Source organism: Sphaeramia orbicularis, chromosome 3 (assembly GCF_902148855.1).
Source record: "Sphaeramia orbicularis chromosome 3, fSphaOr1.1, whole genome shotgun sequence".
NCBI lineage: Eukaryota > Metazoa > Chordata > Actinopteri > Kurtiformes > Apogonidae > Sphaeramia > Sphaeramia orbicularis.
In genome coordinates, this window is record NC_043959.1 from 4,805,269 (window position 1) to 4,822,259 (window position 16,991).

General features: G+C 36.7%; 1 protein-coding gene across 8 annotated transcripts in view; it reads right to left on the reverse strand.

Annotated features, from left to right (window-relative positions):
• myo9aa (myosin IXAa) overlaps nt 1-16,991 on the reverse strand; it is a 191,160-nt gene that overhangs the window by 37,496 nt on the left and 136,673 nt on the right. For 7 of the 8 annotated variants that reach the window (XM_030123409.1, XM_030123401.1, XM_030123383.1 and 4 more), the window contains 7 exons: nt 16,052-16,171; nt 12,815-12,890; nt 7,349-7,489; nt 6,212-6,251; nt 5,258-5,380; nt 2,932-3,012; nt 2,661-2,771 (listed from right to left, as the gene is read on the reverse strand). In XM_030123409.1, coding sequence (XP_029979269.1) covers nt 2,661-2,771; nt 2,932-3,012; nt 5,258-5,380; nt 6,212-6,251; nt 7,349-7,489; nt 12,815-12,890; nt 16,052-16,171 — 692 coding nt within the window. The remainder of the gene's footprint in view (nt 1-2,660; nt 2,772-2,931; nt 3,013-5,257; nt 5,381-6,211; nt 6,252-7,348; nt 7,490-12,814; nt 12,891-16,051; nt 16,172-16,991) is intronic. The other variant, XM_030123417.1, reaches the window with a different exon arrangement.

Genomic DNA, 16,991 nt, shown 5'->3' on the forward strand with positions numbered 1-16,991 from the left:
CTGAACTGTACTTGAATGTATACATTGTATTGTACTAAAAAAAAGAGAAAATCTAATAAAAACTAAGTAAAAAAAGACACTTTTTCTTCAGTTTTCTCTGTCTTGATCTAATTACATATGAATTAAATATAGAAAAAACGCATTTACACTGAAAAATGCAAAATACAGAGGGAAATATTATAACGAATAGTGACAACTCAAGAAGATTAGATTTAGAGAAAAAATCTTCTGGAAGTTGATACAAAAGTAGTTCTGGGTTAAATGACTAATCTGTACTGCTTTTAGCCGCAAAAATAAAATTCAATTATCCGTCACTGTTTTAAGGTGGCAGCACAAGTCTAAAACCTCAGCAGAAAAAAAGGAAAACACATGCATGACCAAATACCACAAAGGTTAAATGGAAAATTCTGATTTTACGATTTGGTGCGGTGACCTTCTAATAAACTGGTGCAGTGACTTAATCTTTGGCTAAAATCTTGGCAAAGCTTTTTAAATTTTGGCAAGAAGGAACACTTAAAACCACAAAATGGAAATTACTGTAAAAAGAAAGAGCCACTCCCATGAATGTTCAGTCCATGAACTCACTTCCAATCAACATGCTCTGTTTTATTGGTCAGAGATTTTTCACTGGGTTGACATCATTCTGGTCAGAGCCAGTGCAGTAATAATGGCTGCCACTTCACGTACTTTGTTATTCCCTCTCGACACAGCACACAATTAATCTCAGCAGCGAAAGCGCCATTAGTGACATGTTTCTACAAAGAAGAATTCACCACTGGCATCTAAACCCATGGAAACTTGAGTGGATTTTGAGTACAGTTTGTGTCATTTAAGTTTAGAGACTTGAACAATGAGGTGGAGGGTTCAGCAGTGAAAACATGCTAATGTAATCTGCTGCACTTGTTTTACCGTTTGGCTTATCAAACTGCTGCTTTATGAATAACATGATACTTGGCAAATTCAAGACTAAAATACTCAATGACGTGGGTCTGTTTTAACTCGGAGGCAATGAAAAACTCTCATTTTACACATACAGGGAAGCACATTTGAGTCCATGACAACAGCTGTATAATGTCTTCTAAAACCCCTATAATGTCACCTCAGATTGGACACAGAAATTTCATGATTTGTTTCAGAGTCTGTGTAAAATACTCAGAGCCAATCAAACTGATAGTACACTGCAGGAAAGTCAGGGCAGCCTACCATCTGTTCAAGCGCTTTTAACACAATTAGACTGATTAAGTAGATGGCCTACAGTCAGTAATAGAAGTATAAAATGTTGAATTTAATTTGCAATTTGAAATGACAAGGTTAAGTCTTCTATTAAAATTCTTCAGTGTACTTTTTCTTTTTTGAGTAAGTTCATCCAATACTGATACATTAACATTTTTAGCAGTTTTAGATAATCTGGAAGAGGGAATATTAAATCTGAGGATTGATATGCCAAAAGAGAGACTCGACATTAGAGCTCTGTGTGAAATGACAGTATCTTGTCCTCTGTAACTTGAACACTTGAAATGTGCTATGCTTTTCAGTTACAAGATTTGGTAGTTTACCTGCTGCAATTTCATACTGTTTTATGAACTAATTATGTGGCTTGCATTTTTTATTTGTAACTCTAGCAAATGAATAACCCTATCAAATCATTTGAAGAAAAACAGACAATATTAGCATTAACTTAAGTACTAGAGTAAAGATGTAGCTTTATAAAAATGTTCTTAACAGGGTTTTTCCTGTATATTTCTTGTACATTGGTGAGGCGGTCACCTCTAGCACTTGACTAAATTTATATTGAGGTGTTCATGGAAAAGACAACCCTATTTTCCAACAAGCTTTGCATGCTGAGGAATTTAGTTATTTTCAACTCCAATGACAACATTGCATTGATGTGGGAACGCTGCATTGTAGACATAAATTGAAGAATGGGAGCTGCTAAACCATCTTTTAGGATGTTAAACCAGTCTTTTTTTTTTTTTTTTACCACATTTAGAGATGATGCACTCTGTCTGCATCACGGATTAAAAGAATTAGTAAATCTGGATTAAGAGTATGTTTGTTGTATTACCTGTTTTTTTTTGTTTTGTTTTTTTAATAGAGTGTTCATTCACTAAACCAAAAGCACTGTTTTGCATGATGACTGTCATTTTCTTCCATCATGTACTTAATTACTATTAGTTGTAAGACCTCCTAAAACATATTATTTGCACTATGGAAGTATTGAAAACACAGAATCAGAAGGGTACAACCCCTGCCTCATTATGAACGAGGAAAAAAACGCTTAAACTCGAATATGAACAAAATATGGACAATATCTGGTTATTCATTGGATCTTTAACAAATTCTATTATTTTGGAAAATGACAAACTCATTTACAATGTGACAGATCAGATTTTCACATATTATCTTGCTAAATGTTGTGACAGAACCGCACATTTATATAATGTTGGAGCTTTACTGATACTGATCCTTTTTCATCTAGTGTTTATTACATTGTCCACCAAGTCAAAATAAATATGTGCATGTTTACTGAAATTATTTGCTTGTTTCTTTGGTTATTCTTTAAGTGAAAGATGCTATAAAATTTGCCACAGAGAAAAATCAACAAGATGAGGTTTACAAGATGTTTAAGTGCACACCACATTTCACCCAGTGCCATTTACCTTGAAGCTGTACTTGATGTTGTAGCCTGACTGTCGAATGCGCACAGTTTCCAGCATGCCTGTATAACGTAGCTGCCTCAGCACCAGGTTATCATTAAACCGTAAGGGCAGCTGTAGAAGAAAAGTTAAAGACGGGAAAAATTACAAAGGTCGGGAGAGGAGGAAAGGGAGAGCGACAGGTGGTGAGAGACGAGTGAAATGATAAACAGTTTTAAAAACTTCAAGGGAAATGAAAAAAAAGCTTTGAAAACCAAACAAAAATGAACTGTACCTTCTCAGCATTGGAACGGATGCACTTGACAAAATAAGGCTCAGACTGACCCAGAGTCTCCATTAGCTTATTGAGAGAGGCCTGCAGAGGGGAACACAGAATAACAAGACATCAAACTCAGAACACAGCCAGGATATAAAAAGCTCAGGCATGCTGATTTGTTTCTGCACAGCTGTTTGACAGGCAGTGGTCAACGTCACCAATAACCACTGCTCATCTGCAAGTCACTGTCCTCACTGTAAGATTAAAGCAACTACATGAAATCAGAAATACTTGAAATATATCAAGGTAAGCATATGGAAGGAAAAAAATGTGCATAGTATTTCTTTGTGCAATTATAGTCTGTGTGTGTGTGTGTAAACATATGGACATGTGTGTCTGATAGTTCAGTGGCAGGAGGAATTCAGTCTCCTCCCCCTCCATGGGAGATTAAAGCAATCAGTGCAGCACAGGATGTGGGAAGTGAAGTCATCCACACACTGGGGCCAGGGCTGGCTGCCAGAGGGGCCTCAGCACTCATCCCACCACCAACAGCCACAGCACAGCACGCTTTCAAAGAAACCAGCAAGAAAACACCATGTCTGGGCTGCTGCTGAAGGCTGTGAAGAATTGGGTGTGTTACAGAGTTGTGTTAATACATACAATCAGTTTGCAATGTGAACGATTACTAGACCTGTCTTCATCTATAAATATGTTCACGACTCATGACCTTCCCAGTACTTTCTAGAGTTTCTTCCAATTTTCTTCCACAACACACTGTGAACTTTTAATTTAGTTTCTTTTCTGGGTGTCTCTTCATTCAGTAAAATATAGAACAATCTACTGTGTTTCTGTCCCTTTAATCAACACCTAAACTGTCCCTATTAGACCTGAAATGACTGATTAATCGACTCGAATCGAAGCTTCATTTCCTTAATTTCACAGCTGTGTTTCACACAGACGCTTATTGTGACGCACATGGCGCCAGGAGCAACACAAATGTAGCTCAGAAGAGATGAGGACAAAAAGGCAGAACATGTTTATATGCTCACTTTTCTACACTGGAACCATCATTTACTCCTTTAAACATTTAAGCTTTCACGCAAGCATTACAAATATTTGTCTTTATTTTTTTCAGTTGTATATTAGTTCCATCTTAAGTTGTTAGTAAGTTGGATACAAATGTGTTGAAGACTACAGTGCACGTTGTTTGTAGAAGTCATTTGACTTGTTTGTGGTTTATATCTATAGATATTTTTTATACTGTCATTTCTATATAGATATCTTTTATATATCCTTTTACTTTATACTTTTTGTAGTTGTTGTTTCAGCTGGTTCTGGAATAAAGGACAAGGTATTTGACATTTTCAGACCTGTCTGTTTCACATATTTAACATTTTTTCACCTATTCACATAGTCATTTAACGAATCGTATCTAAGAAAATAATCAGTACATTAATGGATTACAACAATATTAGATAGCTGCAGCTCTAATTCTTATGAAAAAACACTTCAAAAAGACTAAAGACTTAATTAAAAGAATGAATGAATATTAATAGTATATCATAGATTTTCTTGCATTGCACCACAACTCTTAACCTCATGAGACCCAGGAAAGTACAAGTTTTGGCTTTTTTTAATAAAAAAAATTGCCTACACTCAGATGTGTTTTAAAAAAAAAAAATTTGTGGAATGTCCTTTGTGGTGGACAGTTGTTTTTTGTATAAAGCTGTGGAACTGTTATCCACAAATGTAGGTGGGTGGCTCTTAAGTGGTTAAACATAAGATATTCTCTCTCTCTCTCTCCTCATGTCTTCTTCTTACTAAATGTTACCAAACTAAATAAAAACAACCACTACTAATCTAAAGAGAAGTAATGATCCTGGAAATTAAGGGTAGTTATTTGTTTCAACAGTCTTTTACAGGAGAATGTGCTCATGTTTTCCGTTAAACTGTTCTAAACTGGTTGCTTTTGGGTTTTCTGTGTCCACAAAACACTGCAATTACGTTATGTTAACAGCTCCAACTCAGTGATGGGGGCAGATATTAATATTGCTTTTTTCCCTCAAATTCCTAGACGTTATGTCATACACTCAGACTCATAGGTTGGTTTGTGAGCTACGTAGTCATGAAGAAATATCAGGATTAAAAGGTGGACAGTGATGGCCGTGAACAGGGAGGGAGAGGGTTGTAAAGGACAGCCTGTTTTTATCACTTCCACAGCTGGAGGGAGATTCCTATATCCAACTCAGAGTAGTCCCATTATTTATTTATTTATCTTTCTTTTGCATGGGCTGCTAACTCTGTGGATATTTTTCCAGATATGCAGCGTGTGTGTGAATCTGACCTGGAACTGTGCGCTGATACTGGGTGGTTTCTTCTTCTTGTGGAGGTGAAGCAGTGACTTGGTGATGCGGTCATGAAGCGTGAGGTTGCTGAGGTACTTCAGAGACTTGACATTCAGTAAGTGCTGAAGGGATGGAAAAAAAAAGGAAGTTGGTAAAAACTAACTTTAACATTAAGCCATAAAGACCCAGTGCAACTTTTGTGGCCGCTCCTGAATGATTATTTAACCTTTCTTAAGTGACTTAGCACCCATTTTTAAACACATTATACTCTGATTTCCATTTTCAGTAAAAATCTGGTATTTTCCTACATTTAATTCACTGATCATGTAGATGTTCATAAAAGCTCAGAGTAAAGTTGAAGGTTATATTAAAAACAGGGATAACTGACTTTTTCACCAACAATATTAATAACTGAATGTAAAAACAAGCATCTACAACCACTGGTATTTATCAGACTACATGTTTAGTACAAGTATGTTTTTGGTACAAGTTTACACGTTCCTGCTGTCATTTTAACATCTTTAATATTGGGGCATCAACTGTCTGTAGCCTGGGGAGCACAAGGCTCTGACAGGGGTGTAAAAAACTGGACTAATAATTGAAAGCAGATATACTCAGATATTTTTGTATTATATTATGCTATCTATACAGATGGTCAATAATGTAAAGGTCCGAAATATCCTATTTTACTCATAAACTGATCTTGATTTCAATTCTTAAAGACCCACAACTATTTTTGTCACAATTTCCAAATTATTTTTTTGTCTTTCTCAAGCAATTTATCACCATCTATTATATTATCATCTGCATATTGCATTTTTCAGTGGAAGATCAGGTATTTTCCTATATTTAATTAACTGATAGTGCATATGTTCATAAAAGCAAGACAGAATAAATTCAAAGGTTACTAGGTCAAGTCAGAAAGAAAATAACTTTTTCAACTTGTATTGTACCTTTGGAAGAAGTGGCCTTGACTTGTAGGTTTTGTTCCTCCTGTTAATAAGTAAAAAAAGATAAACGTTAGTACAGTAGCTGAAAAGTAAGTCAACAGGTTAGAAGTTCCTTTTGTTGAAATAAGCCTTTGTGGAATTAATGAAAAAATTCTTCCTAAGTGTGTCATAACACTGTCAGGAAAATGGAAATGCATTCAGCCCCATGGGGGGAGTTCTCGGTTCACTTGCTCCTCTCTCCAGAGGGGTTAAAGGTCAGGGTCAGTGGCAGAACAGCACCCTCAGTGCTGGTAGGAATGTGGTGATTACTGGCAGACGGCTCAGTGGGGTCGATGCTCACCAACACTCAAACTGGATCTGTCAGTTTTACACACGATTTTAGGCCTGTCTGGATAAAACCATTAGGACCAAATAACAAGTATCTATGGTAGAGACCTAAAATCACTCTAGATAGATAGAAGGCAATGCTAGAACAAAGAGGGTTCATTTTAAAACAAACTGTAAAAGGATTGTAGCAGCCAATAGTGAAATAATTTCTTAAAAATGGATTAAAATGTTAATTTAAATTTATTAAAAATGTAATAAAACTTGAATAATATAATATTTACAACAAACTGTGACTTTAGTTGCAAAATTATTGTTTAACTTATAAAGGCCCAGTGCTGCTTTTATGGCAAAGGAATTTTTCTCTTCATCTAACCTTGAGTGATTTACTGCCATTTATTATAATATTATCCTATGTATTTTAAAATTTTCAGTGTAAATCAAGTATTTTCCTGTATTTATTTCACTGATCATGTAGATGTTCATGAAAACTTTATATATCAAAACAGAGAAAACTGATGAAAAAGTGACTTTTTCAGTAAATACAGTATATCAATAACAGAATGTAAAAACAAGCCCCCCCCCCCACTATCATTTATCAGACATAGGTTCTACTGGTGAATTAATGTTGTAGAAGATGACAGCGTTTCCACATTTTAATGAGTGATTGTTGTGCAGTGACCAATCAGTAGTGGGATAGGTGTGACACTTTCAGACAGGACTACACTATTGGATGCAACAGATTTCCCTACTGGGGTAATGAAGTCGGTAAACGGGGGATTTCAAAGTGTTCTCATGTCCCCGGATGGTACTGACATGAGTATGTCATGAGCTCTCTCCAGGAGTTTGCTGCTGGCTGAGTTGACAAAAATGCCGTCTTCTTCTGTGGTGGAGCTGCTGGGCGATGGGCGGCTCTGTCGACCCACTCGGCCATTCCATCCCAGGCCGGGGGAACTCCTGTAAGGATGGAACACAACAAATCAATGAATGTTTGAAAACACATTTCTACCACAGGAACCAGGAACTTCTACTTTCCACCCAGTGCTGCCTCAATAAGGAAAGTATCTATTGTCTGTTCTAAAAGTCACAAGAAGTTGCTAAACGACATCATCGCTAATTTGCATAATTGGAAATATGCATGTAATTGTAATGAACGATGTGGAAAAGAGGAATAACATTGTGTTAGCCACAAAAAGTGAGTATAAAAACATCAAAAATAAAATATACTTTTTTTAATGTCCCAATTCTAACCCTCATCCTTTATCCAGGCTTGGGCTAAAGTGACCAAAAAGAGACACCGTGGAGGAGTTGCTTTGGTTACATATTTATTTTGTTTGTTTAGTATTGAGCTTCATTTTCTTCAGTTTGGTTTGGTTTTTAACTTTACGTCCCACTTAGGAGCGTATAACAAGTCACGGTAAAACATGAACATTTTTAACTATAACATTTTAAATTTTTCAGTCTACATAAACGATAGACCAAAAAGAAATACTAGAGAAAACTGTCAATGGCAATGGGAGTGACTTATATTCAGTGCACTGATTTGTTTTATTCAAACAACAATATGTGCCTTCACGTCAGTCTCCAAAAGTCTACAATAACACCAGAAAAAGTTGATACATTTGTCACTAGTTGCTTTTTTGATAAAAAGTCTCTAGAGGGGTGTGAAAAATCCCTAAATACACCAACAAAGTGGATAAGTTGGAAACACTGACTTTTACAGCTATGCAGACAGACCCTGTGCTTTTATGACTGTGACAGAGAAAATAATTTGGTGTCATTTTGAGGGAAAATGTGTGTGTTCTAGCATTTGAGTCACTTTTCAAAAGTTGCTAAAAGTTTCCAAACAAATTTTAAAAGTAGGCCTAGTTAAATTTGTTGCTTGGTGCTTTTTGAAAAAAACAGTTGCTGAGGTAGCCTGAAATGTTACTAATATAGCAATAATGCCCCGTTTCCACTGCGTGGTATCCGCTCGGTTCGGCCTTTTTGCATTTCCATTATGAAAAAGGACCTGGAACCTGGTACTCGGTACTACTTTTTTGGTGTCACCTCCACCGAGGTTCCAGGACTCAGGACCAGATACTAAAACAGTGTACACACTGCAGACCACTGATTGGTCAGACAGTTTTCTCTGTGACCCGCTGTTTTACAAAAACAGATGCGGAAGTGGACAGTAAATATAGCGGTACATTAATCCACATGATAACAGCCCAAAACTACACCATGGTCGGTCAAGGAGATTCAGTCTTTGGTGGCTGACGTAAAAATTCAGATGAGACAACACTCAACGAGTGAGTTTATCAGCAACTCTCTGAACAGACGACACGGAAGTTATGCGCCACATTGCTATGACGTCCAGGTACTGTAAAGTCGGTAGTATCTTGTAATGGAAACGGTCTCCAGGAATACCGAGTCGAGCTGAGCCGAGCTGAGTTGAGCTGGTCCCACGTAGTGGAAACGCGGCATAAAAGTACTAAGTTGGAATCAGGACAAAATAGGGACAAACTTTGTCTGTCCGTCCATCCATCCATCCATCCATCCATCCACCCACTGTCTAGCGCTTATCCGGGGCCAGGTCGCAGGGGTAACAGTCTAAGCAGGGATGCCCAGACTTCCCTCTCCCCAGACTCCTCCTCCAGCTCTTCCGGGGGGACCCCGATGCGTTCCCAGGCCAGCCGAGAGACATAGTCTCTCCAACGTGTCCTAGGTCTTCCTCGAGGTCTCCTCCCAGCGGGACATGCCCAGAACGCCTCCCCAGGGAGGCGTCCAGGAGCCATCCGAAACAGATGCCCGAGCCACCTCAGCTGGCCTCTCTCGATGTGGAGGAGCAGCGGCTCTACTCCGAGTTCCTCCCTGGTGACTGAGCTCCTCACCCTACCCCTAAGGGTGCGCCCAGCCACCCTATGGAAACTTTGTTCTATTCATTTATTTTATCTGCTAAGAAATCCATGCTCAGAAGTAGAACCTCATATTGGTTTACTTCAGAAGTTTAGGGGTGGGGCAGTGCTGGACATAAGGATACTTAGAATAGTTACTGCAATTTATTGTTCGAACAGTGACCGCAAAAATCTGCAGATTGTATCATTTGCATTTCTAGGGAAATTCAAATGTTTAAGTTCACCATGTTTTACTAATAACTGTTCCTAATTTAGCCATTTCTAATTATTTGTATTTTAAGTAGCTTAAATTGTTTTACTAAACTGTTTTTTAATTCTGTTTGTCGGGCTTTTATTGTTTTCAGAATGAACTGTCTCATCATCTCATTCCAGGTTTAGTAAGTATTATAATAATAATGATGATGATACATATCTTTATATAATTTTTCACACAGATTGCATTCGTTTTCAGTATTTTTCAAAATAAAGAAATGAGGAAAAACAAAATCAATAAAATAACCACTAAATTATGAATTCGGAGGCCATAGGTGTGTTTTGTGTTAATCTGTCTTTTACATAATTTCCATCTTATTTTATCTTTTATGTCGTTTTCCTCTTCCTACAGCTTTTATGACATTTTTGTCTTGTTATGTCTTTTGCACCTAATTTAAAACCACTCTGTCAACTTTCACTCAGAAAAAAAAACAGCCTTTAACACTCATATCAACTGACATGAACATTTTGTTCATGACAACAGTTATGGCCACATCACAGAGACCTTGCTGAACATTTCTGATTAGTCAGAATTCTATTTCAACCATCATTTTTATTAGTGCTTTGACCATGGAGAAACTGAAAAAACTGTGTGACAGATGAACCAGTGTCGTCTGTAGATTTCGCCAGTTTATTCGACAAACATGCTCTTCAATTCTTCACATATCATTGGACTGATTTGTTTCATCTGCGCAGGTCTTTAAGCCACAGTGGAAACACAGACAACAGAATCTTTAGTTACCTGAGACTGGAGTTTGTGCATATGTTAGGAGGAAATGCAGATTTAGAAAGTTAAATTTATGCTTATTTCACCACCATTAGCTGCATGTATTCTACATTAAATTATATTTATATGTTTGACATTTTCAAAGCTCGGTAAGAGAGTCTCACAATGGCACCAATGTTCCTGTTTTTATTCCCTGAGAGGAGCTGAACTGACTTCTATAGTCTTTAACACAGTTTACTGAAGCCTTATGAGGTTTCAACCTCAGTCCTCAAGGTGAAACCCAACCACCTGCCCAGAACACAAACATAAACATGGGCGGTCAGGACATGGTTAAAACCAATGACCAACATGAAGCTATTTTTGCCCAAAGCAGAGCAGAGAAAAGAGGAGAGCAACTGAATAAAGAGTAAGTGGGGAAAGAGAAAATGGGACTCAGAATTAAATATGAAAAACTCTGCATGTACAAGGACAGAATGCGTTGTAAACTGAACAGCTTGCAAAGCCTGACGAAGGCAACGGAATAGAAAACAGGTGTAAAACTGTCCTTTTTTAATCTGCGGAGGGAAAAAAAAAACACCCAAAGGATTCTTCTTGAAAACAGCCTTCTTCATTCTCATCACTTCCTGAGATACATCTGGTCCCAGAGGAGCCATATACAGAGCTAGGCCTTAAACCACAAGTCTGCATTACAATACAATATTATAAATTATAAATTCCAATGTCCACACAGGAGGGTCCCTTAAAGATGGTTCATACTGCATCCTTAAACAATCCTAATACTAGGTATATTGTACAGGACCAAATTAGCAAAACTGTGAACAAGCACGGATCTTCCATTTGCATCTGGTCTGCCATATAAAGGAGAATCTCTCCCCAGTTGATCGTCCATCTCAGTATATAGTGATGGTACAATATGCCTTTTGTAGTGACTGTTTATCCCCATAGCCTCCCTGAGTGTCCCATAAAGCACTGCACTGTCTGCGGTTCCATCCAGCCGACAAGCACCCTGCAGGGACTGAATATTTACCGCTCCCCAGGCGCTCCTCTCCAATGCATAGCTTGGTCTTTACATCACGGAGGAAACAGCTGCACTGGGTTTAGACTCGCTCAGTGTTTGGGGATGAGTGAATGTGTGTGTGAAACAGACAGAGAAGGAGGCCAGAGGTTGGCAATCACATTAAGGAGGGGGATTTTAAAGGCCCCCGTCCGAGTTGCTGTGTAACAATAGGCGTCTTGTACAAGCCACTCTGTGCTACCAGTCATGGACGTAGGTCGCTAATCTCCACTGCTAATTAGACGAGGTGGTGGACGGGGTGTCAGAGGGGAGGTATGAGAGCAATGTCTGGGGTCACAGCACAGCTCTGTTTAATGACAGGCCACCACCGTTTCAGAGCCCCAGCTATTGATTATTTTTGTAATCAATTAATCTAGCGATTATTTTCTTCGATTCAATTAAATCGAAAGATAATTTGATTAAAATGGGTGGAAAAAATTGTAAAAATGTGAAACAGACGTGTCTGAAAATGACAATTTGTCCTTTATCCCAGAACCAGCTGAAACAACCACCACAAAAAGTATAAAACTAAAAGGATGTATACAAAATATCTATATAAAAATAACAGCAGTATAAAAGTATATACAAAAATATCTAGAGCTGAGATGAATAATCAAATAATCTAGTTGAATCGATTAAAAAAATGTTTTGATTCCAATCTTCCCAAATCAAAGCTTTGTTTCATTAATTTTGCTGATGCTAAACATTGGTTCCTCTGTTGTGACTCACATGGACGCTAATTGTGGAGCACATGATGCCAGGATCAACACAAATAACACTAAGCATAGCTCAGAAGAGACAAGGACAAAAATGCAGAAAATGTCTGTATGCTCAGTTTTCTTCATTGGAACCATCACTTACTCCTTTAGACTTTTATGTTTTCAAACTGACATTACATATATTTGTCTATTTTTTTTCAGTTGTATGTTAGTTTCATCTTAAGCTGTAAGTTACTAAGTTAGATACAAATGTGTTGAAGACTGCAGAGCACATATTGTCTGTAGATGTCAGTTGACTTGTTTTGATGTTTGTATCTATAGATATTTTTATATATAATTTTATACTGTTGTTATTGTTGATATTTCTATATAGATATTTTTTATATATCCTTTCCCGTTTATACTTTTTGTGGTTGTTGTTTCAGCTAGTTCTGGAAAAAAGGACAAGTGGCTTGTCATTTTCACCTATGTCTTTTTCACAGTTTTACTATTTTTCTGCCTATTCGAACAATCATTTAGTCAAATCAAAGAAAACAATATAGAGATAATTGATAATCGATAGCTGCAGCTCTAGTTTCATTTAATGTTTCATAATCAGATCTTTGCCATTAAAATCAGAAGTGCAGTTCTTACCGTGGAGATTTCTCATTGATGGTGTTGCTTCCCTGCAGGTCTGACAGAGGTGTGCGTGGACTCTTTCTCGCCACACCTGATCATGATCAAACACAACATGTGAGAGAAACCAACACAAACCAACAACAACACAAACACATTCGCTGACACCCACAATCAGCCCGATCCTACGACACCATCACCATGAAACACTCTAGTGTGACTACAGTGAGTGTTATGTGTCTTTTTTATTTTTAAAGTAAGCTATGACTGGTGATTATTCTCACTCAAAGATTTGTGAGGTTAATAGTGTGATGTTCTTGTTAGTGTCTTGAAACTTTTAAAGATGATGTGAATTATTTGGTTAAGTTTGGACAGTGAAAATGTATCATGATTTAAGCCAAACATTTTTTCCCTCAAGCAACTTTTTTATCATTACTCAGGTAAAGTGAAATGGCTAAGTTTAAGCAGTGATAAGCCTACAACTGCTGAAGGAAGGGGCATTATTCATAAAGCAGGATTCCTTCTGCACCTATAGCCAATAAATCATAGCAACAAGAAAACCAAAGTCTAGAGTGAGTGTTTTTATCGGGAGAACTTTAAAATATATGTTTTTCAGTTTCATCACTTTGTATAACATTGTGACTTTCATCTGGAGCTGCAGGGTGGCACAAAACAAAAAGACACAAAGATAAATGAGTGCGGCCAACATTTCCCTGGGAAAGGTTTCATGTGTGTAAGAAAACCGTTTGTCAGCTGTATGTCCTGCACCACATGAAGATACAACAGCCACCAGTGAGGAAGTTAGTTATAATATATACACACATCTGTGCCCCATCTATGTCATAAACCCACTCAGTTTCTCTCACCATCACCAACATATGTGGGATTAGTGACAAGGGAAGATAGTCGATTTTAGACATGTGCTGTGGACAAACAACTACACCCGCTGTTCAAAAGACAGGACTGAAAAGCAGCTGTGAAGGGTTGTGGATGACATACAGAAAGAATTAAGTCATGGAAACATTCTCAGAGCAGGAGTTAACAGAGAGCACAAGACAATACGATGCGTTTTCTGCTACTGACACAGTGACAGGATGGCTAAGGCGTGCAAGTGAACGTGCAGGACGAGAACAAATGCATGCAGGTGCAAAAGAGAAGGAAGGGGGGGTGGAGACCGACAAGCATCTAGTCTAATGATTGGACAACAGGAGTTGGGAGTCAAATCACAAAGCAGAACATAGAAGCTTTGTGAAAAACGTCTCTATTTCTGAATGTTTTGGCCACGTTTTCTATTAAGGGCCTTGTAATAACAGTAAGTTAACAAGTAATTAGTGCTTACAAGATTATTAACATTAGAGTATTATGAGATACAAATATACATATGTTTTTGTTGCTTTATTAATATTCATCAATCATTTACTGACAGTTAACTAAACATTTATTAACAACTAACTATGCTGCCTTAATAATGTTGCTAATTCCTTTGTTTTGCACTTACTGACAGTTAATGATGTATCTAAGTGCTAATTACGCTTATTTATAGCTGACAGATCTAAATCCTACATTTTGCACATAGTAAATGTACTACGGAACAAGACAGGAAATCATTCCTGCCCGTGGCCATCAGGCTGTATAATTCCTCCTATAACCAAATAATTATAAATTCAAACAACAATATTTTACACACTTAACCATGTACATTGCTTATATTACTTTTCATTATGATATTGATCATATTTGTGTGTGTGTGTGTGCGCGTGTATATCTATATCTATCTATATATATCTACATCTACCTAACTATCTATAGAAATAAATAAACATACACACACATATATATATATACATATATATATATATATACACACACATATATATATACACACACACACACACTATATATATATATATATATATATATATATATATATATATATATATATATACATATATATATATATATATATATATATATACACATATATATATATATATATATATATATTTTTTTTTTTTTATTTTTTTTTATTTTGAAAGGTAGATTATTAATATTATTATTAATTATTTCATTTTCGGGTAATATTTATAATTTCTTTCCTGCTACTTTTTCTTACACTTGCATGTAGCAACTGTAACACAAGTTTTAATATAGTTTATATAGTATTGTGAATCTGTCACAGTTCTAATGTACGTATTAACATTTAATTATACACTCAATATCAGCCTTGCTTTTTACAGCCTACAGATCTACAGTGAGTACATACTTTATTACAGGCTTATTAACAGATCTAAAGCAAAAGACCTGCCTTATTCAGGTTAATAAATCCTTCAATAAATTAATGGGACTGGTATTAATGAATAAACCGAGTAAATCAAGCTCAACAGACTAACATATATATCATTTCTTTCTTAATTTTGATGAAAAAATGGTCTCATTCATCAATTATTTAAAATGTTTGTTTAGATTACAGGAAATAAAAACAAGACTGTCTGTTACCTCTGTGTAAATACATGCCTTAGATATCATTTATAAAACATTTAACACTTTAAATACATGAATAAACAAAGAATGATTTATCAAGAGTTGTGTATATATCTAGGCTTGCTTACGAATTCAAGGTATTATTTTACAATGATAAAAATGGTAAGTGTGCATTTGCATACAATTGCTCTTCTCACAATTTATTAATTGAAAATGAGGTTGCAAAGGTTTATACTCAGAAATAAAGATTGTTTTTACAGCAGTGTTTCCCAGAGACAAAAAATATTGGAAATTAAATATGACTTACTGCTGTTTGAGACTGTTTTGGATTTTATCTCTACAAGTGCAGACTACTTCATGAGGAACTATTTTCAGTTTATGTCTATTACCAACAAAAAGCTCAGTCAACTGTGTGTAGTTATGTGTTGATAGATGGATAATTAAGTCAAGAAACCAACAGAAAACTTGAATAAAGGTTTACCAATGACATTACAGAATAAGTTAAATTCAATCAATGTGCTTGTAGTATTGTAATAAATGATTATACGAAACTAATTTGGCTGCTATAATGATAATAAGCATCTTATAAGAAGCATCTCATAACTAATAAGTTATTATAAGGCCCTTAGTAGGAAGCATTTTTATACTTTCCATCGTTCTGACGGTATCTATGGTACATTATGATGCTGATGTTGGTCAGTCTCATCCCTACAGTTTCCTAAGTCACATCAGACATGAAAGTGGGAGGAGTTATTGTTGTATTGGCAGCCTTACTGTACTTCTCCTCTTTGCATCTCTGCAGGATCTCTAAGCTTCTCTGATGCACAGGGTGCTGCAGAAAGCTAAAACTATCCACACTTTTCAAAACTGCACAGGGAGCAGCGTCATCATGCCCTTGGAGAAGCAAAACAAAACAAAACAAAAACAGAGTAGAGAAAAAAACACAAAGGAGGAGAAGGGGGGAAAGAAAAGAGAGAAACGACAGATTAGAGAGCGATGAAGACGAGAAGATCAAGAGATGCAGTCATCTACTGGAGAAATACCTGTGCAAGACTGTTGGAGAGAAGATGATTGACATTGAAAACTGCAGTTGGAGGTTTGTCTTTGTAGTTGTTTGTGTAGGTGTTCACCCCCAAGGCCCTGTCATACAGTGTCTTCTAGAGGTTCTGCTGTGATCTGAGGTTACACCGATAATCTCTGCCTGCACAGAGCATCTCAGATTGCTGAACTTTAATTTGCAAAAAATTTAACTGGTTTGACGTGAATGCAAAACTATCTAGAAGACATGTAATGAGTTCCCTTGGGGCTAAAAGACGAGTATGAGTTTAAAAGACATTTAAGGATTAAGCAGAGGATAAAAGGAGCCTACTTTACCATGACTACACCTACATGTAAAACTGAGTGTAGGAAGGACGGAAGAGAACAGCGCAGATCTACTGTATTTCATATGACAGCACCTTAAATGGCAGATACTACTGCATATCAAGTACAACTACAGGGAAAGAAGGCATTCATGTAGAGCGAAAGCTGAGAGAAAGAAAGAGCAACAGCTACTGTAAATACAAGGCAGCACTATGCACACATACCATGAAATCAGTGACTATTCAAACACAGCATATGGAGGAAGTAATGCAGTTTACTGTGCAAACAAATGAACAGGCTGGCATCAAAACTGGTAAACTAGGGTATGTGAACATATATAAAGGCCACTGTA